Source organism: Syngnathus floridae, chromosome 2 (assembly GCF_059516105.1).
Source record: "Syngnathus floridae isolate MCC-2025c chromosome 2, RoL_Sflo_1.0, whole genome shotgun sequence".
In the NCBI taxonomy this organism is placed as follows: Eukaryota; Metazoa; Chordata; class Actinopteri; order Syngnathiformes; family Syngnathidae; genus Syngnathus; species Syngnathus floridae.
Genome location: NC_142414.1, coordinates 26807103 through 26830949, shown reverse-complemented (window position 1 = coordinate 26830949; position 23847 = coordinate 26807103). Strand labels below are relative to the sequence as shown.

The window sequence follows — 23847 nt, the reverse complement described above, 5'->3', positions numbered from 1 at the left end:
TCACACATTTGAGAGAGCAGGAAAAAAAAGAGAGGGGAGGGGGTTCATTGGAGACGTCAGCAAACATGCATTCATACTTTCTCCCCATTTTCTGCTCTCTCTCTCATGCACGCGCGCGCTGCGCTCTCTCGTTCTCCTTCTGTCTCTTCCTTCCTCCCTGTTTGCCAGCTGCCCTCCCTCGTCATCTTCTAGCCACCATGAGCACCAGATAACCGCCCGCAGGCTTTCCACACACATCATGGGTTGCTGCCTCTGTAAAAGTCACAAAGGTCAGTCTCGAGATGTGCGTTTGTGAATGTGTGTCACAAAGGTCAATGTTGAGATGTGTGTGTATGTGTGTGTGTGTTTGTGACCGCAAGTCTGAAAGTTACTCTGATCTTTTGCTGCTCGCGAGAGTGACTGACATGTCAAGGGCATGAAGCGTCAGACCCTAAAAATACCCCAAACAAATAAAAATACAATCATGACCTAATTCCATCCAACAAATGATCCGTCTGAAACACAAATTCATCTACAAAAAAAATTAAAACTTATCTTCATCAGCTAGCTATTACCACATGAGTCTGGGAGCAGCCATGCCTTATTTGGAGCAGACCTAAATCCTGATAGGACTAAGCCATTGAAAATGCTTCTCGTCATTTGTATTCTAGGAGGTGATGTTTACATGCAAATGCTCACCCGGGGCCTTCCTATTTGCAAAAGTTCAAAATGAATGAGTTGCTGAAGTGAGTTGACATTCTTATCAAAGATGAGATCAAAGTCTAATCATGTCCAATATTTTCTGTCTGAATCTGTAATGCACTCTGAAAATATTCAGAGCAGGAGGATGGCAAATCAGGAGTGTGTGCTTGTGTGTGTGTGTGTGAGTTTGTCCCCGCTCTGGTGACTTAAGTAAATGGAAGGGTATCACTCGCCTCCTGTTGCTGTAGTGTTTCCATAGCAACAACCAATTGTCTTGACGCCACCTCTCAGGGGGAAACCCCAAGTGTGTGTCCACTGACCTTTTCAAGGATGTTAATTGTCATTTCCTCTTGTCATTCAATGAGCCTTGCTTACAAAATTATCTTGGTAAAAGGATTCAGTCGAAGGGATGTTTGGGAAATCGCTTTGCTTGACCTTTGGCTGGAAAAATAAAGAAGTAATAGTTAGGAATGGCCTGAGCGCTGTCTAGAAACACACATGAGCACTCAGACAGTAGACGTGTAATTAGCGTGTGCTTCATCCACAGAGCTCTATCCCCTGACAGTGCTACACGAGGGTCATCCTCCAATCTCCACCAAGGTGAGTCAACCCGCACCCCAGAGGTCAGTCTTTTTATTATGTATCAGAAAACTAATAGTGTATGTTGTCTTGAAGCCAGAAAAAAATCTTATTTCTGCTCAATTTACTTCTGTTTAGAAAAAGTTCTACTGGAACAGCTGAACTTTACTTGATGTTAATCTGTGGCACTCCTTAACATGAATTTGAATGATTGAACTCAGCTACATCCTCAGATTTAAGCGGGTGTGCACACTTATGCAAGCACATAATATCAGTTGTTTATCTATATTTCCCCACCTGCAAAGATTTGTTTTCTTTTCATAACAATCATATTAGTCTCTGTTTTTATAGCATGGAAACCTGGCATTTGAATAGGGGTGTGTAGACTTTTAATCCACTCTCGTTATCCTTCTAAATATAGGTTTGAAAGTTGCAAACAATAAGTCTTTTCATTTCATAACAAGTGTGAGGTAAGCGTGATTCTCAACAGATTGTGAGTGTCAACAGATTCAATCTGCTCTTGCGTCACACTTGAGAAAATGCCAAAGATAATTCCAGTCTTCAAAAAAAGGTGTCCAGATACTTTTGCCCTTTTCGTCATTCTCTACGAATTGAAGGGGAGAAAGAAAAACAGGTAGCGACTCCCCATCGATTTTATTCTCAGCATGTTGTAAACAGGTTAAAGTGAATGAAAATGGGGCCAGAGAAAAAAAAATTGTCAGTATTGACCATAGGTACTTTGCTGCGGACATTTCATGCGTTTGACATAACCCCCTTGGATCGCATTTTTTTTCACCATCGCCATCAATCTGTCCTATTATTATTTTGAATACAAGAGGAGCGTTGTAATGTGCTCGATTTTCAGATGAAATACCAAACAAAACACATCATTACTGATTATTATCAATTGCTGATAATAACATTTAGGATTATCATGGCTGATAACCAACAATGACAAAAAGTTCAAAGATAAACCAAAAGGTGCTTTTTAACAACTATCCCTGTTACATTTATAAAAACAGTTTCAGCGAGCTAGCTAAATAGCTAATTCTATCCGAAAGTGATCCCACATTTCCAATGATCATTATGTTATTTTGTTTTCATTGACAAACCCTATGCATGCTTCTCAACTGAAATATTTCATTTTCTTTTCCTCAAATGCTGTAATGAAAATATTATGTTGGTGTGCAGGATGAGCAGGCTCCATCAAATGGCCGAGCAGCAGAGAAAAGCAACCATTACAACATTGGCGAGCTTGCCACGTCCTCTTTGTTAGGTGAGATTGCGTGCACATTTGGGATGACACAAAAACAAGATGAGCTTCACCATGAATGCAGTGTGGGAAACGATATTAGTGACATTGGAAGGAAGGTTCGTAATGTTATTAGTCTCTTCTGTGCTGTATTATACTGTATGCATGCCCACTTTTCATAGAAAAGTGGACAATTAAACATTCAAGTATGATGCCTATTAGTCTCAGCTCAGCTGCATCCCTCTTTTCATCATGTACTTTTTAATTATTGAAAAAATTGGTTTTAAACTGAGTTAGAGATTTAAAAGCCAAATAGAGATTTTTTATTTTTTTTAGAAATTACTTAGTGTGATTAATTAAAGTATGTACAGAACTAGAACAGGATTTTTGATTACATGATTAAAAAAAGAAAATTCTAAAAACAAAAATCCCACATTGAAGTTTTAATGTGGAAAGGGAGTAATATTGAGAAGTTTGGTCAATATCTGGAGTTCTCATTTTTGTGTCTAGTCTTGTATTTGCCAAAATAATCCAATTTTCCAAGGAATAAATATCAAATAAATAAATCTGAGTCCATGTTCAAGGTGGAATCTCGACTGGCATCTATTTATTTAGTATGTGGAATGGCTGATTATGCGCTGCAGTCTAACCGTGTGACAGAAAGAGCGCGCCATCAGTGACAGATTGACAGACATTCCGTCAATATTGACGTTGCAAAATTGCCAGAACGACTCAAACTTGTTCGAATCAGGTCTTGTCTAATGGTCGGGTGGATGCCGAGTGCATCTTAATGTCAAATGTGGAAGCAGGCGGTGGAGGAGGCTTGCTTGCAGCCTGCCTGCCTGCCTGGCAGTGGCTTTTTCCCTTCATGTCGGCTTATTAAGGCCACTAATGATAAAAAAAAAAATGGAAAGAGAGTTGTTTCAATTATCAAAATAGCCGTCTGATTGCAAATCAAAGAGGAGTGTTTCGCATCAGGAAATATTTCAAATTTTGTGGTCACGAAAATAGTATTTTTCTGTCTTTGATTTAGTCTTGATCTCATCTGGACTTGGAATTGGACTCGGACCTCGGGGACCCGGACCTAACTTGGTTTCGGACCTTTTTTGTTGTGACTCAAACTTGCTTTGAACTCGATAACGGTGGACTTGACTATAACCTCGGTTTGCGTGGGGGTCAGTGTACTGGAGAAATAGGACCAATGAATATTTCCGAACAGCCAAACAGAGAAAATGACGACAGCCGTGCCATTAATTTTGCTAAACCAACAAAGCCGCTGGGACTGTCACGGCAAGATTTCATTATAAATTTCAACTTCTATTAATTCATGAAAGATCAATATTTTTCCTTTTTTAATGGAGTTGTTCTTCATTTTATGACCTTATCTCACCTGAATGACTTTCCACATTATCCCCATCCTGGCTCTTCTTGCACATCTTTATTTCATTCCCTCTATCAAGATGTATCCCTCCCCATTTAGGTCTGGTGGCCACCATAAAAGAGCACATCACCAAGCCCACGGCTATGGCTCAAGGGCGAGTGGCTCACCTGATTGAGTGGAAAGGTTGGGGAGGAGGCGGCGGCGGCGAGGTCCGGGCGGGCGGCGGTTGGAGCAGAGGCTGGGCGCAAGGAGGCGGAAGTTGGGGCCCTGAGGAAGATGAACAATTTTACTCTCAAATGACGGATGAGATCAAGGAAGCTCGCTTTGCTGCCGGTGAGTCAGACAGAAGACGGAATTCAATAGAAGAGGGGGAAAAAAAAACACGGGAACGTTTTTGTTCTCAGGCGAGCACAATCAATACAGTTCTCGGGAACAATGACTCACATGGGGGGGAAAAAAAAACAAAAAAACATGTTTGTGTGCAGGAGTAGCGGAGCAGTTTGCCTTGGCTGAGGCCGCTATGAGTTTTTGGTCCTCGAACGACTGCTTTGAGCAACCTTCGACTAGCTTGCAAGGTTGGTTGTGTTGGCGTTTCTTCTTCTCTACATTGATGATCGAATTCCACTCCAGAGGTTTCTTGACGCTCCCTTTTTAAAATCTCCGCAATTATTGCATTCTATAGAGGCAACAATGAGCACACAAAAGATTTTTACCACGTGTCGCTGGAAAATCCATTTAGGCATCCATGTGAGAAGAAACTGCTCGTTCATGCTCACCATCTGAGTTCTTGTGCATGGATGTTGATTAGCTGTCATGATGGAACGGCAACAAAGGAATAATCCAAAATGGTGAAAAGTTTTGAATTCAGACGTGACATGGTGGAAGCATAACGGACTCGATGCAGTCCGAGCACGAGATCAGCAAGCGCAAACTACGTTTTCTTTTTTCCCTGTTGTCTTGAACAAATCGAGTTAATTTTCGACATGTTCATTAGGGGCATCAAGGAGCCACCTGTTGTCTCACTTCCTGTTGGATGACGCGAGCATCGCCACGCCCCAGTACCTGCACAGCGTCCAAACCAAGACGCATGGCGACAGCCGGCTCGGCGGCCCGGTAGCCCCGGAACCACCCCCCGTGGCCTCCATTAAACGGCAGGACCGAAATTGGACCGGCGAAGATAAATGCAGCGGAGTCACGGCCGAGGCTGCTGTGCGACACATAGACAGCAGCTCGTTGTCTGAGGATGATGTGTTTTATAATTAAACACCTTCACATTCTAATCACAGCGGTGCCTTGAGGTACAAGTGACTTGTGAGCAGGAATCGGAGACACAAGTGCTCGATGGTGCCATTGAACTCAATTGAACAGTTTAGCAAGTTGTCAATATTAATTTAACTATCAAACGAAACATAAGAGAATGACGGATTGATTGTGACCTGAGACCGGGCAACTGTGATGTCATTTTTAGTCGCTAGCAAAAAGCAAAATGGCCGCCCCCTGAATTTTGCTGCTTAACACCATATTCATCAGAATGCCATGTTTAAAGACTCGTAGGAGCTCGTACAATTTAGTGAAAAGAAAATTGAAAAGGGAATGAATTGAATTTGTATCTCAAGGCACCCCAGTACTGTATCTGGATTTGAACAAAAGTTTAACACCAGCAGTCACTGAAAATAACTTCCTAAGAATTTCCGTCATGTTCAACATTTGTGAATGTATAGTTGCTTCGCGACACTGGACTTTTCTATTCATTGTACATTAGATATATTTTATTGTCTGTTGAAATTACAGCCAATGGAAAGTGCAGTATTGTGTAAATATCTTGGGATAAAACCAACCATATGATTTGCTGCCCCTTTCTTGTTTATGATCCATTTGTTGCTTCAAAACGAGAGCCAACGAGAACCGGTACAGGACGTTTGAGGAATTGTGAAAATGTAATATTGATTGAAATATATTGCCAATGGAGATAGTCAAGCACCGTTCAAGAATTTAAACAGCTCGTCCACAAACTCACACTGGCTAATTTAAAGTCACCCAATTAGTGCTCAGGCTCTTTATTCAAATGGTTCTCATTAGATGCAAATTAACTGCAAATTAATGAAAAGGTCAAACGTGGCTGTATCTCCTCTGGGCGCCTTAGATTTCTTTGGCTAAATCTTCTAAAATCCTTTTCATCTGGAGGACAAAACACATGTCTTCTTCAAAACGGCAAGAGGACAATGATCCTGAGCACGCGATCCGACTTACCTCTGACCACGTGACCCGCCCGAGCAGCCTTCCTCTGTCGGCGACAAACACAGTCTGACCCCCAGCAAGGCTCAAGATGCTGAAAACCTGAAGGAAACAACACACTTCAGTCAATATCAGGCACAATGCTATCGACAGCCCAATAATTGATGCGCCCCAAACTCACCTCCTGAATGGTGCTTTGAGGACACAACACAACAGAAGAAGGTCGAATGTTGCATACCTTCTCTAGATGTCCATCAACTCTCTGAACAAAGAAAACAAGACTTTTTTATTTGTTGCGTTTGCGTGTCCAGAAAAGTCGATGAAGAAAGAAAGAATGGCACTCCTCTGTAAGCGGCTTATTTCGAGATTCAAGATGAGTTGGAGATGATATTTAACTGGATTAATCGGTTGAGGTGTACTTGGGTTTAATTGTACTTTCTTAGTCTGTTATAGTTTTTTTTATGATTCGCCAACTCTGCTGGGGGGGTTACGGTAATACCGTTCAGTCGCCCATTATTAAGCAGCTTCTCTGTTTGTATCTTTTGGGAGAATCTTTCAGCAAGCACGTGCAAGCCCTTTGTGAGTGCCTGTGCTTTGAAATTGAATTACCTATCCAAGCTTTTCGCTTTAATGCTGCTCTCGTGTGTGTGTGTGTGTGTGTGTTGTTTAACCTGAGAATTCCCGCATCGACGCAGGAACATCAGCAGCTGCGATCGCATGACAAAGCCCAGCAACGTCGGTGTCTCTTCATTGCAGAGAAGAGCACATCACAAAGATTACCGAGAAACTTTCCTTTTCTAATCATTAATTACAATCAGCCTACCATGCGAGTCCACCACAGGGATTTGAGTCTCGCTGCTGCTGTTGACAACCTGGCGGACCTCCTCCGGGCCAGCTGCTTTCTGCAGCTGCACTGGTTTTGACGCTCCCAAAAGGTGTCCCACCTGAGTGGAGAGAAGCCTGTCAAAGAAGAGACGCGTTATCCTCAAAGTAACTTCCAGTCGGTGGCAAATGCTCTTATCACAAATTTGTCAGCACAATTCCGTGGGGATTTAGGCTGCTACAGAAGGATATATTTGATTTGCTTCCCTGTCAACGGCGTTCAGGTTTGGATTCTTCTGTAGATATCATGCTCAGCATTAAAATGATAACAAGTTCTTGCGTTTTTTTTTTTTTTAGGGAAATATACTTTAAATCATGCCACACCCCCCACATGTGAAGAAAACGGATATCATCGACCATCTGTCTAATATTCCCGACAGCATTTGGTGACATTTGAATATACAAGCTCCTGAAAAAACGATTTTCAAGAGTGTTCACATCTCCTTGCTCAGGGACCAATAAGTCTTGGATATTAATATTAATATGGCAGGACCGTTTTTCAAATGTGGTCTACATTTGCAAATTGCACCAATTGCAAATGAGCACATGAACGTTGGCATACCCGGGATGAGCCATGACGAGTGAGGGCAAGTGTGGCAGCTTCTTGCAGATGGAAACAGCGTCATAGAAAGATGGCCGGCCGCCCGCACGAGCCACGCCGTTGGCCAGCACGGTGGCGAGGAGGGCGGGAACAACATGGCTGAGTTGACCGGTTAATTCCAAGGCCAAGAGGGCCGGTGATAAGGTGTGCGTCACAGCTCCGGAGAAGGCTGCTGCACCTTCACACAATAGGTCTAATTATGCACAATGGCGCCTTGAGTCAAATGTGTTCTTCCACTTCAACACAATACGATTCCACAAGTGTTTACTGAAGTGGCTTTTTTACCAACAAGTGCGTATCCCCCAGGATTGATAGAAGACAATTTCTGTGGATGTGAGGAAACGTAAATGATTCCTTCTGCAAACAAACGGCCCAGAGCTGCCCCTGGAAAAACACAAAATCTGTATAAACTAACAAACCTTCTCCACAAATCACAGCACTTTTTTTTTTTTTTTATGTGACAATTCCTAATCCAACAACCAGTATTCCATATACTGAAAATGCCTACACATCCCAGTTCAAATGCATTTAGTTATGTTTTTCCACTAATAATGTGTCCCAAAAAGAAAAGAAAAACTGCTGATGTAAATTAAATTTGTGCAATGGAAAATGACTATACTTTAATGTGTATATCTACGTTAGCACAAGTGTTGTCATTTACAAATATATTTTATATACGCTACTTTTGAAAAACACATTTTATGGATTGCTTTTAACTTCCTACAAAGGTGGATGTCGACTTAGCAATAGCAGGCAGTGGCGGTGCTAAAGGGTGGGCTGCAGGGCAATTGCATCTTTCTGAACTATGCCCCCCTCAGGCGCCAGACAAGATCATTGACGTTTGGGCATTCTCCCATTATTCCAGAAATGTTTCTCCACACTTCCCCCCCCCCGTCACCAAGGAGCATATATTGAATGTTAATCAGCATTAAAAAAATTAAAAAAGGAGGCTGTACTTGGCCACCCCAAGCTCCACACCCAAGGAAAAAAACAAATCTTAGCTCCGCCAGTGTTCTAGGGTGATAAGTACTGGTCCAAAAATGCCATGAAAATTCCAATAACATTTTTTTTCATTTAAATATAATCGAAAATGTGCCGTTGGGTAGGTCAATCAGGGCTATCCAGTAGAAATCCAAATCTTTTCACACAATTGCCAAATTATAGTCATCTTGTTTGGCTATTGCGATGACACATCCAAAGCAATTGTTACTTCCTCACTCACCATAAATGAAGACTGGCATGAAGTACCCGGCCGGGAGAGGCAGAGTGCAGGCAAGCGCTAACATCCACAGCTGAGAATCAACAACATAAATATGACTCACCGCAAGCCTCGCTAATCCAATTCACCGTTTGCTGCATCAATTTAACGCAAATAATGGCGGCTGAAAGGTACAAAGGCTTATTATAGACAGACTGAAGAGAGGGGAAATATGTTTCGTCATGAGTGAAAGGACACAAATAAAATAAGGAAGTGGAGGAAGAAATTTTTCGAGAGAATGACATAATAAGAGAAATTGTGTTAAGATGAAGACTGTTGAGTTCTTGCCAATTTACCCTTCAGTAAAAGGTTTGCAAACACGGAAATTTCACGAATGGGCTGAATATATTATTTTGCCTTCAAATGTTTGTTTTACCCAGTAACAACATGACCAAGACCACTGTGATTGGTTTCTCATTAATCTCACATTTTGTAAGGAAACGGAAAAGCCAGTCACGATAAAACTTTTCAGAGGAAGACGCTGCTGCCTCAAAGGTTAAATCATCTTTAAGCAGCTCATTGTCCTATGAAAATGTCAGCCGCTCATATTAGCACTCATTTTGTCTCTGGTACATTCAGTCCTTTATTTGTACCTTCATGAGCAGAAAGACGGTCAGGGACAGGAAGACGGAATGCTCAGAGCAGCCCCAATGCGTCTCCAGATGCCACGAGGCGTTGTGAGATTGAGACGTCCATGCTGCCTTTTCAAGCAAGGAGCTAAGCAGCTGCTTCATGGTGGACTGAATTCAACAGAAAACAATAAAGCAGTGCAAAGTAAAACAAATATTTATACATATGTGCAAAGTGCTTTGTTGCAGCCGTTGTGAAATACGCTGTGTAAATAAAGTTTTATTGTATTAACAAATGGCCATCTAATGGAAGAGCGTTTCAATATTTAGTTTGTCACAATCTGTGCTGTGCTTAATCTCTTAAACTCTAAAGCCCTACATTCACAAAATTTTTTTTTTGGATGAAGACCCACCTCGGAAGCCATGTGTTGACCCACGAAGAGCGGGAAGGTGAGAGATGCCAAAAAGAAGGCGACGACAGCAGAGTACACTGCTTTCCTGCACACAAAACCATGATTCATTTCATTTTCATTTGATTTATCTCGGCTCGAGTACGTTGAGCCATCTTGCGTATGATCGAGGAACTCCCCCTTAGAAATAAAGCAGCCTTGCCTTACAATTATTATATTCAAGTAAAGGCTCCACCATTTTGTGTGTGTGTGTGTGTGTGTGTGCTCACTCTGTTTTCAGCATATTGATGAGGCCGGCGTTTGTGCTAATGAGCTGCAGCATGAGGCGATGCAAGGAAAGGTACAAGCAGCTCACAGCTCCACAAAGCAGCCTGTTTCTGGCACAGATACACACACACGCACAAAGTCATTAGCAGCCATGATGAGGCTAATTGGAACAATAACACAACAGCTCAGAGTTTCCACATGACCTCATGTGAATATGAATCAGTTTGACGTCTTCACAGGGATTGGAAGTAAATTGGATGTGAAGAGTCAGAGCTCACCCCAGCAGAGCAAAAAGCACAATCTCCGACGGCAGGAAGGGGAAAGCCGTCGGGAAATTGGTTTGAAACAACACCTGAAGAGTCTCTGGAGGACACAACAAATCAAATCTTGCCTCATTGATGTTACTTTTAGTTTTTACATATCAGCCATCGGCGAACGATTCAATCCAAAATAATGATTAGGCTCATGAAAACAATTCTAAGGTGCGTATCTGTTTGCACACAGATAACGATTTGAAAACCGGCAGGGTTCGACATGCTGTGTTAAAATATCCGACATCAGGCAGGATTTCTATGTCACTCCATCGTCTCTATAAATAGCTTTCCGGAAGCCTTTGGAACCTCGACGTATCGATTTGTGCCCTCCAAGCTGGAAGAGCATTAAAAAGGATCTGTTGCCGATGTTCGAGCGATAAGACTCAGTGGGAGTCTTGTTGTTCCTAGCTGTGAAAAGCGCCTTGAGAAAATCTCTTGGAAGAAAAAAGATCAACAGATTGCTTGGACCGAATGGCCAACACCAAAGGTAAAACTAATGAATCAAAATTTTAGAAGGATCTGTCCTTATTATTCATTGGATTAAAAAAGAACATTTGATTGATTTATGACTGTGGGTCGATCACGTTTTACCTTCATCTCCACTCAACACTGATAACAAGCGGAAGGTTAAAGCACCGCAAACCACTGAGAAGAAAGATGGGAAGTAATTGCGCATGGCAAAGTGAGAGGACATCACCTCCATGCTGAAGAGCACACCTACGGGAATAGAAAAGGAGAAAACAAACACTCAATGTCATGAACTGTTCTGTTTGTAAATTCTTTTAGGTGTTGTCTTAATGAGTTCAATAAATCTGCCTGGCTTTGCTTTGCACAATAACAATAAAAAAATGAAAAAGATGGAGGACAAAAATGGAATCACAACTTAGAAATAATTGAGGATTTTTTTCATACCACTTATAGGTGCTCCAAAGCAGCTAGCGACACCGACTGCGGCGGCGACAATTAGCATGTCTCCGTCTGCTTTCTTCTAGAGAACACAAAACACACACACTGATTTATTTAAAATTCCATTTACCAGAATTATGTGAGCGGCATGCTAACCATTAGCAAGTCAACAGTGTTGCGCTAGGACATTCTTAAGTCTGTGTTGTCAACTTGTGTAAATACATAATGAGTAATTCTTTGTTTAATGTTTCAACTGAGAGCTACGTTAAACAAATTGAAGCCTTTTTGTTGGACTGTTCAATATATGCCACATTTTGTTTTTAAATGAATTGAGTTCACCCTCTTAAGTAGTATCACTCATATCCCCAAGTACAATTATATTTATATTGAAACAATAAAACATGTCCATTCACCTTCTTTGTGGTTTGCAGCAGCGAGCAAAGCTTGCTCAGGTAGCTCGCCATCATGGTGCAAAGATGCACAAATGGACCCTGATAATAGGAAAGAAAAAAACCTTGACTACATAACAAAAATGATTTTGCAGCCACATGTGGAGGAGGTAAGAAGCCTCTCACCACTTTTCCTAGGAAGATTGTGCTCCCTGCTGCCAGTGTACAAATGAGACCCAGGAACTTGGCCATCATGTTGGTGAGCGATAAGTAATGTGGTAGTTGGATGCCGGTCAGCATGGTCCTCACTTCTGGTATCCCAGAACCTGATGGAACACCAATAAAGTCTCAAAGTAGGGCTAACTAAGATCCACCCATCCACTAGGGGGCAGACTTGCATCGTACGCTTGCTGTGTATTAATAACCAGCATTATATGCATTTCTCTGGGATTCCATAAAGATGATTTTGAGGACTTTAATATAGTATTAAATTTATAACCGTGACTGTATATTTATATTGGGAAAAGAATGAGTGGTTTGCGCTGCCATTCTTTGTCCAAATAAAAAATAAGCCATTTAAAAAAAATGGAGTAATTTGTTAAACTATCATTAGCTTTTTGTAATAAACAACAAACTCCATTGCATAACTGTTAAATATGATCATGAAAACCTTTTATAGAACTGATTATAATTATATAAACAGATCATGTTTCATTATGCCAGTTTAATTAATGGAAATTTGATTGATTGTTTAACTTTATTCACATGCGTGTGAGTTGTTTACATAAACATGTCTTTTTTTTTTTAGCTTAATGTCAATTCTGCCTTTTCATCTTGATTTTACCACTTGATTATATAGCGTACATCACAATCAATTGTATGATTATTGGAATTGACCTGTGCAGTGGCAGACAAACCTGTAGAGAAGGGGCAGATGTTGTGGCAGAGTGAAGCTGAGATGGCACATAGGCATGCTGGGTAGAGAGTCCAGCAAAAGAACTGCAGCAGATTGTTGCCCTCCAGCTGGCTGTAAAGCCACTGGTGAGCTACAAGTAAACACGAGATCATATACTGCATCCTATTGAAATTGATGACCTCCAGAAATTATTTAGTAGGATTTATAAAAAAATAAATTGAATAAAACTTGAATTGATGGTTAATACGGTTAATGATAATATCATAATGTGTTTTTTTGTACCTGTGAGGAGCTTGCTTACACTCAGGTCCATAATAAAGCTGAGAACGGCGCTTAGAATTCCAAGAGCAGCATAGATGTACCATTCCATCGCACACATTCTTTCCAGACAACATGTTAGCTTCAAAAGACAACCTGTGGAATTCAAATAAATAACATGCATTCATTAAAATCTGCAAAATAAAGTGCCATCTTTAAAGCATTGTGGATTTGCTATTTGTTTCCTTTTCTGTCTCTCCTCACTCAGCACACTATAAGTGTGCGGCGGTTAACATTCAAGTTGACCGCAGTTTGGTTATTTTCTTTTAGAAAAAGACATGCTGTGTGTATTTTGCACATGCCCGAAACCGCAGCATCTTTTTTTGCCATCCATCCATTTTCTTCATCTCATCTGAGCAGAAACCTAAATGAAGAAAATGGATGGATGCTAGATCCTGCAGTGAAAGAAGAAGCTTGACCTCAATTATCTTAATACTGTAAATGTCAACTGCACTAAGGTGATGTTTGGATGGCATCTGCGCCGATCAGAGTGGAAGGTCAAACCTTTGACAAACCCACGGAAGCGTCTGTGTGGTTTCCCTGGATGAACGCGGAGCAGGGTTCTTCTCTCCTGCATGCGGCTGTGGCTTGCACTCTGACGAGTCTCATCCATGTATCTCATGCTGCCTTGAAAGGTTTGGGTTAATTCTTGTAAGTAAAATGGATGTCGCCTCTTGGTTAGGCAAGCTAAACCCCAAACTGGAAGGACTTACCTGAAAGACGCTGTGGATATGTGTGCAGGTACGAGCGTGGACATTAAGACAATTGAGGCAGTCGCACTTGAGAGAGCTGCAAAGATTGCTAGCGGCCATTCATATGACCTGACCGGACAATCATTTACTAAAACAAAACACAATCAAAGTCACACTTTTAAATGTAAATTAGGGGAAAAAAAGGAAAAAAATATTTTATATTGTCTATAAAAACACTGCACTAAAATTCAATTGTGTAGAAGTGTAAATGGCAAGTGTGTTGATTATGAAACGCCCTTCATTTGACCTTACATGACCTGTCTCAAAGTCAGGCTCCCTTTAAAGGGAGAGTGTAAACAATGTCTTTCATGTCTCCCATGACACACACACACACACACACACATACACCCACGCGCATACCTTGAGGAAAGAATGCAGTAGTTAGTGTTTGATTTTGCACATTTCCACCTCCCCTTCACACTTCCAATTAGCACTTGTGCTATTTCAGAGATTTGAGATCTGCAAGCATCAGTTGCACACACACACGCACACACAGGTAGAAACTTACAAAACTTGTTTCCATGGAAACACTCCACCAAAGGGGAAATTGGAGTTGATTTTTCATTAACAATAATTAAACCCAGTAGCAGTAGTTGCATTTGGCACTTGGTCCTTAGCTTGCTCTGACCAACCAGTCGGAGGACAGGAAAAAAATTCTGGCCCCCAGCAACTAATAGAAAATCTGTGTGATTAGACGAACAATGTAATCATTAATATGATTTGAGTTGGATGACCCAGGATGACTGATTTTGAAGGCCCTGGGCAGATTAGACTGACATGGTAACAGGCAGGGGCTTAACTTTTAAATCTAACCGGAAGCATTTGAAAGCATCAAAAATCTAGCTGAATCCGGCTACTTTTGTCCTGTTTTGAAACTAGTTACAATCATCTTGTATTGCTTCTCATCCACTAAAAGTTTTTTTTGTAACATGAGAAGATCTTCCATCTACGGTGATGGGCTGTTTGCCTTATGTAATGCACAGCAGCTGAAAGAGAGAGACACATGGTCTGTTGGGAATGTACACAAACAAACGCATGACGCAGATTTAATGTCACTGCTGAGACAGGCTGGCTTACTTATTTTTCATTTTTTTCAATGAACGCATCCCGTCGAGCCACTTTCCCTTCTAGCGGCTGTGACAGATCTGTTGTCCATTTGAACTTGCTTTCCATCAGATGATTGGAGTTATTTCCGTAGTTGCCTTTTCATATCTTGCCTTCCCGATGATTTGCTTCTCTGTTTTCACAAGTGGACCATATAGAGTCATTGGTCACAACTTTAGGTGTAATGACATTAACTATGAAAAATGGATCCAAAAAAGATAATAGTATTATGTTGTATGGACGAGGGAGAAAGCCAGAGAAAAAGAGAAGGAAAGAGTGAGGGAAAGAAAGACAAAATTGCCATTTTTTTAATGCTGACTTGACTGTTGACAGTAATGACAGTCATGAAAAACACTAAAAAACTACAAGGCATTTTCTAACCATCCTGTCAGTCACCAAATGAATACATTGCTGTATGAATTGTCGTTTGCATCTGCTTTGCATCTGAGCTGCCCACAATGAACATTCCCAGCATGTGAACATGCTCAAGCTTGTGATGTACCGACGACGCAAACACCTCCTAACGACATATACCAAAGCCATGAATTAAATGGGAATGTTTGAGATGCCATCGTGCAGATGTCACGTGCTGGAGATAGCGCTAAGTCCCCGTCCGTCTCCCGGAGAGCTTTGTTTTCCAGCGCATTCTTTCCGTCTTTGTTTGGCTTGCAACTTCACCTCAGAGATAAGATTTTTTCCATGCTGCTCACAGCTTTGTTTGTCCGTCATGCATGTGTCAATCATTGTTTTAAAAAAAAAAACGTTTCCCGAACTCATGAGCAGTTGGGTGATGCAGCACAGTATGCACACACAATCTATTTCAGGCTTGACAAGGCAGGAATGGCAACTGTTACAGGCGGTCTCCATGAACTTTTCCGAGCACAGAGCCCTCCCGTCTCTCGCTCGGTGATAAAAATAGAGCATTATCACACACGTGCACACCTCCTGCCCCCACAAGGGCACTTGATGCTTATATGGGACATAAGAGGGGGAGTGGCTCTTCAAAAAAAGTGCCAATATAAGCGCATGCTCGAAAAACAAAATTGCAATTGATGATAAGGAGATAAAGAACCAAGAAAGAAAGTCTTGTGATATTTACTAGCTGGAAAGTGTGGAAAAAAGGAAAGAGCTAGCTCAGCCATCCATGAGTGCGAGCAACTCTTCTGCCTACCGATCGGAGCGGAGTTTTCATCAGACGTCGTCGTCCTCCTCCTCCTCCAGTAAGCCGTACGTGGAGAAGAGTCACGGGATGTTTTCGGAGGACTTTGGCTCCTTCATGAGGCCTGGGGGAGACAAATTTTCCAGTAAGTGAAAGGCAATGTCAGATGGAGACAATAGGCCGGATGAACGAAGCAATGTGTAACAACTTTTATTCCTTCCATGGCCACGCTTCTTCTATTATCCATCCACTTGGAGTTTTTAAAGGTTCGAGATCTTGGACATTGGGGACTGTGTCTCTGGTTTGGCAAATTGGGGTCCCTCTTTTTGAGAAGGTTTGTTCAAAAACTCCTCGATGGTTATATTAAGTTTCCTTCAAGTTACTTAGGGCCCAGAATAGACCTGCAGCTCCTTTGCATAGGAAGGAGCGAGAGGAGGTAGCGAAGGCATCTGGTTAGGATTCTTCACAGACGCCTCCTTGGTCAGGTTTTCCAGGCGCAAGCCATGACGCACTTGAGAGACGTTGGCCGTTTCTCAATAGCGTGCTTGCGATCTCCAGAAACTTCATCAGTCAGCGATCGAAAGTACAGATAAACATAGAATACCAGGATGTTGTCCTTGGCAACGAGCTTAAAACTAGGATGCAATGGTTGGTTTTGTTCCTGGTGGTGTTTTTTCCGTGACGTGTGAATTCCATAGATCAATTTGAAGGATTTGTCACACAAATGAACTAGTTGGCGCTGAAGATAACAAGGACGGATGATATATGGTAGACACGCAATCGAATGGGAACAAATCTGCAACTTCCATAACTGGATTGGTTGTGACTCCAACCCCATCAGTATGTGGAAATGCACTTTCCAGATGAAAAAAAAAAAAAAGGCCCACTGGTGCTGATTCTATTTTTCCCCACTCTCAAGGTGTTACCAATCAATGACGGTGAAATCTATTTCTGTAGCCTTTGCGAGTTTCGGCTTGGTTTCACACTTTGATTTTTGTCTCGATCCTAAAATTGAAAAATCTATCCAAATGTTTGGATATACCAAAAATAAATACCTTCCATCAAACCACTAATATGTGCACGTATGACCTTGACATGAACTCCACACAGGACGACGTGTCCCACTTGTTTTGGGTGCACTACAATAGACACACTAACTGGAGAATGCTGGACTGCCTGCCATCAGCGTGACTTCAGACTATCTGAATAAGAGGCATCAGCAAGCGGTTGCTCGGTTACTGGGGTGCACACAAATACACGTGCGTGTGCGTGTGTGCGTGGTATAGCTATGTCGTGAGGTCACAATGGCGCATGCACCAAGACATGCAGACAGCTGACACTGTCCACACTTCTATCATTGTTGACATCTTGACTCATCTATGCGTCATAACATTTACTTCCATCCACTGATGAAATGTCAGTAGGAAAGAGAAACTATTTTCTTACGATATAAAAAGTGAACCATTTTAAATATCTACAGTAATTATATTTTCACCAGATTAAAATCGGGTTGTCTTTTAAACATTATTCTAGTCAGAAGCGGCAAAAGTAGTGACACTATGACGGTAAGAACAAAAATAGACTGATTAAAAATAGAAGTACAGATTCAATTGCTTTTTGTAAGGACAGAAATCATACAGACTCTGAAACTACTCTTTACAAAAATAAAAAAAATATCTTAGAAGTGCATTTACAGTGTTCCCTCACCTTCCGCGGTGATGCGTTGAAAATCGAGAAAACAATCACTCCTCCTATCTCGCCTGTGTCTAAATAGCTGTAATAGATGATGATGATGATGATAATGGCCAGTAGGTCTGACCAGAGGACAAAAAATGTGTGAAAATTCAACTATCCAAAGACGATTAATAATCGATTATTTTGACAATTAATCAATCCATAAAAAATATTTCCATCCCTATATTTAAAGAGGAAATTCATTTAAGTTGACAATGCGGAAAATGCACAAACATTAATCAATTAACATTTAATTAGTTTGGTCTGTATTATGTCGTGACAAAGATTTAAAAAATAGAAAAATGATCCTTTTTTTGTAGGCGGGAGCGGCAAGATCAAAGCGCTCGGAGATTCCTACCAGTTTACAGTGGACGTTCGAGACTTCTCCCCTGAAGATGTCATCGTCACCACATCCAACAACCAAATTGAAGTCCGTGCAGAAAAAGTAAGCAATGGTTTCTTGCACTTTCATCAGAAATACCAAAGTTTACCATCTTACTTTTCACACAGTCCAATTGCAGTTTCATCCACTAACAAAAACAATAGCTATTGAATATTTGTCACTTTATCAACTGTTCCTTTCCCAGTTGGCCCAGGATGGTTCCGTGATGAACACCTTCACCCACAAGTGTCAGCTACCTGAGGACGTGGACCCCACCTCTGTGACATCATCACTCGGCCCCGAGGGGACGCTAACGGTCCGGGCGCGGCGGCAACCGGCCAAACATGAGCACGCACAGACCTTCCGCACGGAAATCAAGATTTAGACAAGGATTCGCGTTCCAAAATGCACTTGAAATGACTTCTTTTCATGTATTATAGTAGCAGTCGTGTGAATAAAATGCTCACGCTTTTGTGTTTTTGTCCTTTAGAGCCATCCAACATGTCCTATTCATCAAAAATATTCAAATAATTCCAGAGAGAAAAAAATTATCATTTGTAAATGAAAAGAAGTATGTAAAAAAACTGAGCAATTAAGATAATAATAGAGTACTTTTTTTATATGCTGGATAACCGTGTTTGAGTCATTGGCTGGATTAATTTAACAATGTATTTTTTTTTTTTTTTTTATAATGGTGCTTGACCTCGTTAGTCACGGGTGAGCAAAGCATTCGTGCCACTCACTTCCTGGTAGGCCGCTAAGCAACCACTTCCAAATATGGGTACGCCTGCACCAGCGTCGTCCAAGAAAACAAGTGTGGAAGACTGCTTGGAGCCAGTCTGACCCCTTGTGGTTAGATGGTAACATTGCAGCACTACTTTCCAATTACTTCTATTTATAATGTATAGTACTGCATTTTGTTGAACGCAATCTATATACAATACAATCAAGCAAAATGATCTAATAAAAAGCAATACTAATCGCTTGTGTAGTGTCTAAAATTGGAATTCTATCACTTGGCCAGCAGGGGGAAGCAACAACAATGTTTCGAAATACCTCAACTGTACTGCAGTAGTTATTTTGAACCCTGATCCCCTTGTTAAGAAGTTGGGACTTGCCTACAAGATTTACACTTTGAATGTTAAAATGCTATATACAAAGAGTAAATTTTACTCTTTTTCTTACAGGGATTCTTGTTTTGTCATCCTATAATAAAAAAGAAAAAAAACATTGGCTAGTCTGCATCAACAGACAGTTGGGATGTCAAGAGTTCGAAACTCAGCTGCAGCCTTCCTGCGTGAAGTTCTTCATGCTCTCCGTATGCTTGTGTTTTTTTTTTCCAGCCTAGCGCCTCAAATGACTTTTTTTTTTTTTAAACAAGTGTCAAAAACGTTTTATTTAATACGACAATATAAGTGCATAATATCCAGTGTGTTAATTATGGATCTATTTTAAACAAAACATGAGTATGTAAATATGCAGGAAAATTCATGATGAGGAAAAAATGGCAATACAAGTGAGTTTAAAAAAAGGCCATAGCTATAAAGGGAAAATAAGTGAACAAGTGTATAAAATGAGGTTCCAGAGATGTGAGCAATCAAGGCGTTGTCCAACTCTCAAATGTTGAGGGAATGTCAGAAGCATACATGTAATTGCTTAAAGCCGCTGGTGGCTGGAATACTGTTTATCCCACCGCATCGTCGCGGGGCGACCAGTCTCTGAAGCGGCCTGTCCACATGTTGGTTGTCAAGTCTAACTTTTTTTTTTTTTTTTTTAACCTATGCATTACGCAGCAAAAATCCACCAGTTCTTATCTATCTCAGGGGGCAGCCATTTTGCCATTTCCTGTCAGCTGAAAATGACACTCAAAGAGTTCAGCTTGCAAACATCACATGACCCAGCTCAGAAAACAGGTGAGCCGTTACGGTTGTTATCTTTAGGCCCCTCAGGTCCTTGTAACTTTGCAACTGACAGAAAAATCAACAAAAAGTACCTTTTTTCCCTTGACGATTTTTTTAGGGGACAGCCACATTTCAGTCATTGTGTTTATCTTATCCTGGAACGCATAAAAAAGTACAAAACAATCTGCAAAGAAAAAAATGGCAGATTTTTAATGATTCACAGTAATGATTACTGTTAATTACCGTAATTGTTAATAATTACCACATGGTGACCATAAAATGAAAACCAGCTCTCAGTATGATGAACAATGGACACTATTGCACAAGCCATCAACATTCTCATGAAGCATTAAAAAAAAGAAAAGAAATAAAAAGCACATTTCTTTAGTTTACATTTACGGTTTGACATCGACTGGCCTTTTTCTCCCGACAATAAAGATGACCGCGTTTGGCTGGACACTTTATCTTGGATCTGAACGTGAACGTGACCTCATTTCGCCGCTTTCGTTTTGAACATCCTTTCAAAGACGACCTGTAACAGCAGCTCCTTGTTCCTCGCCGCCCTTCCTTCTTATTTTCTTTGCGTACGTACGCCAAAGACAACAAGAAGAATGCTGGGAAAAGTCCCGAAAAGGCCGCGCAACGGACAACCGTTTTGTCCTCCGTCGGTGCGGCGAGGAAAAGCGCGGGGAACTTTCTGTGGTTTGCGTGCACATGTGAAGCTTGTTTGGTTTGTTGAATGGCTTGCATCTGCGAGGGACTCCCAAGGCGGCAGACACAATGAGAGCATAATATTAGGCTAAGGCTCACATGACATGACAGGCGTGGTGATCTACGTATGTGTGTGTTGAACGCTGCAAAACCACCGTCTGCTTCCCTCCCATTTGCTGAAGCTCTAAAATAGTCTTCAGAGGATGTGAAAGCGGCAAAGCTGGTCACAAAGCTGGTGAGATCTGCAACGGCGACACCGACAGGAAGCGCCTTCTTTGCTTCTTTTTAGCGAGCGGACCGCCTCAGCCCTCCCGATGGAGGAGAGCTGAGCTGAAGCGAGCCTCGGGGTCTAACTCAAACCTGCCCTCCATGTGCTCCCTAATTGCTTTAATGACCCTAATTATCTGCCGGGGTGCATGTTGGACGATTAATGGCCTCCACAACATATGCAGACAGGAGGAAATGAAGAGGGAAGGGGAGGGGGGTGAAAAGTAAGGAAAGAAAATCCATCCACTGTGGATAGACATCCTGCTGGCTAAAATAAATAATCATGACGCAGTACTGGCAGTCGGTCTTTTGACGAGAATAGCAAATTGGTTCGACCGGTTTTTGCTTCTTGGCAATTTGGACATGTGCAAAGGATGTGGAGCCCACGCACATCTAAGTCAGTAAATCAGAGTTATTTCTTGAAAACTCTGAATGTCATGTTTCAGAGTCCTTATCTAGCAATCGGTCAGCAGCTCGATTGTGGGGAAATTTAAAGAAAACAAATAATTGCTTTTTCACACACACACAATTGAAGTCAGGGAACCTGTTTTAAATGGAAGCTTTTGAAAAGTGTGTCATCTTGGTTCAAGGCGTAAATTCTTACAGTTGAGAATTGGAAAGGGAATGATGTGCAAAATCCCCATAAGGAGAGACGCAGGACGACCAATATAGACAGAAATTGGAGGATGTGTTTTCTGGTCAGGAACCCAAAGCTAAAGTTAGCCAGGATGTAAATTCCACAGCATGGCTTTTTTTTTCTCCCTCTCTCTCTCTCTCTTGACAAAGGAGGACATAAAAGAAGTTCTTATTTGAAGGTTCCCATCCTTCTCTCTCATCTGGCCTACACACGGAGAAAAGATGTGAAAGACGACGCAAGAAGATAGAAAAGCAGAGTCCCCACGCTTTGGGCACAATGGCCCAAACATGCTAATGTGACCTGGGGTAAACTTTCAGCATGGCTCCAAACGCCAGCGAGGCTCCCTCCCTCCCTCCTCTCTCGCATGGCTGGCTGTTATTTACAGTCCTTAATGACAAGATGCAAAGTTGCGCACATTCAGCCCCTGCCGAGGCGGGATAATCGCATTACGGGCGACGACAGGGACATCAAGCGCGACTCTGTCGGCCAGCCGGCCAGCCGGCCGGCGCTGGATTTGGACACGCTCGCGTGTGGATTTGCATAAAAGTACAAACCTCTGCCCCTCTTTTTCCAGCTCGCACTGGAAAAAAAAAAAAAAAAAAAAAATCCACCACTGTGAGAGAAGGGATGGAAAATGTCTTTCTTCGTTTTGAGCTGCCACACAAAGCCGCGACTATTTTGAGGCCTTCTATTGGTCAGGAGGGGGGGGGGGGGGGGGGGGGGGGGGGGCGAGAGCGCCAAGTCAAGGACAAAGCCTTGCCGGAGACTTTGTGACAAATCCCAGTTCCCAGGCTCCTTTCTTATGGATGAATTCAATACTTAAACATTGACATTCCTCTTTCTTATCTGAAGAATGTATTTAAAAGCTTTGTACTTGAATCAGTCATTTTGAAGGTGACGGCAAGCGTGATAACACCCATCGACCTTGTGAAAAAGAGTCAAATGTTCATATTGCAAAGAAGGACCTGAACACAAATGCTTTTGCTAAGCTTTTTGTGCTTTTCAAAAACTAATATATGGAATAATTTGTGCAATTAATGCACTCTTGGAGGAGTTGCATGTCAAAATGTAAGGATTACCATTTCAAGATCAAATCATCTGTAAAGGCCCTTTTAATGTTTAAAAATAAAAAGGTGAGCGCTTGGGGGGGGGGGAGAAAAAGTTTGATTGGGGCGCTGTGGTGAGTATCCACGACGAGAGATGTTGGCCAAGTGATTTGAGAGTAAATAGTTGCAATGGGTGGATAGATCCAAATATAGATATATTGATATCAAGTCAGTATCATTATTGGATCGATACTAGCTTGAGTAGATAGATACTTAAATTTCTGTTTCGCTCCTGTTTTTTTATGCACAGTTTGGGAATTTTGATTATAGTTCGTTTTTAGTTTTTTTTTAAATTGAGTTAGTTTTGATTAGTTTTCATGTTGGATTTGTTAGTTTTTAATTGTTTTTAAAAATAAAAAAAACAATTATAGTGTCGTTTTACATGTTTTTTTTGTTTGTTTATGGTTTTCATTTGTACGTAAGATTTAAAAACGAGTAACAATTCAACAAAAACATGACTTTGATAACACAGGAACACTTTAACAGTCCACAGACTTTGAATTACAAAAAGTGCAATGCACACTTGGAGAAGTTGCATGTAAAGTTAGATAGATGCATGCATGCACCCTACTTTATTAAATTCAATAAAGCTAAGGATGTCTTGTTTGCCAAGTTGCCGATTTTTGTGGCTTGAATACCCTTTAAGAAATATTAAACCCAGGTGTGCAGTGTACTATTTGCTTTAAATACTGAATATATACTTTTTAATATATGAAGCAAAATTATGAAAGCACTTGTTACCTCGCGTGGCGTTTCAAGATGAGCTAAATCACAAAAGCAGGTGAGCCAGTCGAGCCGAAAACATCCACCAACACGTCTCCTGGCAATGTCGTCATCATACGTCATTTTAAATTGGCTGCGGTTTGATGACGTCACTACTGTGCGAGACATTAAGAGGACTGCAACACCCACAAAACTGTTCGACCAAATCAAATGATTCAAAATAAATACATTTAAAGTTGTCCTCAAAAGTTCGTGTATAAAATTAATTGCCAAAGATGAAAACGAAGGACATATTTGCTACGCTATAGTTAGTTTTTGTTTTCTTAAAATAGCATTTTCGTTTTTGTTTTATTTCGCTATGAAATGTTTTTTCAATTTTAATTTGTTATTTATTTGGTTTTTGTTTAGCACAG

The 23847-nt window shown here is 41.2% G+C and overlaps 3 protein-coding genes across 6 annotated transcripts; 2 read left to right on the top strand and 1 right to left on the bottom strand.

Moving 5' to 3' along the window:
• The first annotated feature begins 8 nt into the window (after window positions 1-8).
• On the top strand, window positions 9-5738 carry fam131c (family with sequence similarity 131 member C). Its single transcript, XM_088399423.1, has 6 exons — window positions 9-269; window positions 1229-1281; window positions 2452-2536; window positions 3993-4226; window positions 4379-4468; window positions 4888-5738. The coding sequence occupies exons 1-6, from the start codon at window positions 239-241 to the stop codon at window positions 5154-5156; spliced, it is 762 nt and encodes a 253-aa protein (XP_088255549.1). The 5' UTR covers window positions 9-238; the 3' UTR covers window positions 5157-5738.
• Window positions 1095-23543, bottom strand: clcnk (chloride voltage-gated channel K). Of its 4 annotated transcripts, XR_015863233.1 has the most exons (27): window positions 23453-23543; window positions 15986-16097; window positions 14788-14947; window positions 14219-14696; window positions 13672-13798; window positions 13463-13581; window positions 12923-13054; window positions 12642-12770; window positions 11911-12050; window positions 11749-11826; window positions 11342-11417; window positions 11021-11146; window positions 10394-10478; window positions 10118-10225; window positions 9852-9936; window positions 9463-9609; window positions 8834-8903; window positions 7897-7995; window positions 7573-7804; window positions 6952-7088; window positions 6800-6873; window positions 6310-6390; window positions 6144-6230; window positions 4670-5100; window positions 4398-4569; window positions 4061-4160; window positions 1095-1122 (listed from the first exon to the last, which is right to left on the bottom strand). XR_015863233.1 is itself a non-coding variant. In XM_088399391.1 (24 exons), exons 4-24 carry the CDS (start codon window positions 14307-14309, stop codon window positions 6033-6035), a joined length of 2262 nt encoding a protein of 753 aa, XP_088255517.1. In that variant the 5' UTR covers window positions 14310-14696; window positions 14788-14947; window positions 15986-16097; window positions 23453-23543; the 3' UTR covers window positions 5920-6032. The 4 variants fall into 4 exon arrangements, 3 of the variants coding, with proteins under 3 accessions (XP_088255517.1, XP_088255526.1, XP_088255534.1); XM_088399391.1 differs by lacking the exons at window positions 1095-1122; window positions 4061-4160; window positions 4398-4569; window positions 4670-5100 and adding an exon at window positions 5920-6071; XM_088399400.1 differs by lacking the exons at window positions 1095-1122; window positions 4061-4160; window positions 4398-4569; window positions 4670-5100 and adding an exon at window positions 5920-6071 and having other exon boundaries at window positions 7573-7789; window positions 10118-10219.
• On the top strand, window positions 15843-18561 carry hspb7 (heat shock protein family B (small) member 7). Its single transcript, XM_088399432.1, has 3 exons — window positions 15843-16118; window positions 18028-18152; window positions 18295-18561. The coding sequence occupies exons 1-3, from the start codon at window positions 15959-15961 to the stop codon at window positions 18472-18474; spliced, it is 465 nt and encodes a 154-aa protein (XP_088255558.1). The 5' UTR covers window positions 15843-15958; the 3' UTR covers window positions 18475-18561.
• Window positions 23544-23847: the final 304 nt, after the last annotated feature.

Bases quoted from the DNA above. Each gene is read 5' to 3' on its own strand.
- hspb7 (XM_088399432.1), top strand. From the start codon at position 15,959: ATGAGTGCGAGCAACTCTTCTGCCTACCGATCGGAGCGGAGTTTTCAT. The intron at 16,119-18,027 runs GTAAGTGAAAGG...CTTTTTTTGTAG, and splicing joins TGGGGGAGACAAATTTTCCA to GCGGGAGCGGCAAGATCAAA. The intron at 18,153-18,294 runs GTAAGCAATGGT...TTCCTTTCCCAG, and splicing joins TTGAAGTCCGTGCAGAAAAA to TTGGCCCAGGATGGTTCCGT.
- clcnk (XM_088399391.1), bottom strand. From the start codon at position 14,309: ATGCAACTACTGCTACTGGGTTTAATTATTGTTAATGAAAAATCAACT. The intron at 13,799-14,218 runs GTAAGTTTCTAC...GTTTTGTTTTAG, and splicing joins TTTCCATGGAAACAAGTTTT to TAAATGATTGTCCGGTCAGG. The intron at 11,418-11,748 runs GTGAATGGACAT...TGTGTTCTCTAG, and splicing joins TGCTGCAAACCACAAAGAAG to AAGAAAGCAGACGGAGACAT.
- fam131c (XM_088399423.1), top strand. From the start codon at position 239: ATGGGTTGCTGCCTCTGTAAAAGTCACAAAG. The intron at 2,537-3,992 runs GTGAGATTGCGT...CTCCCCATTTAG, and splicing joins TGCCACGTCCTCTTTGTTAG to GTCTGGTGGCCACCATAAAA. The intron at 4,227-4,378 runs GTGAGTCAGACA...GTTTGTGTGCAG, and splicing joins GGAAGCTCGCTTTGCTGCCG to GAGTAGCGGAGCAGTTTGCC.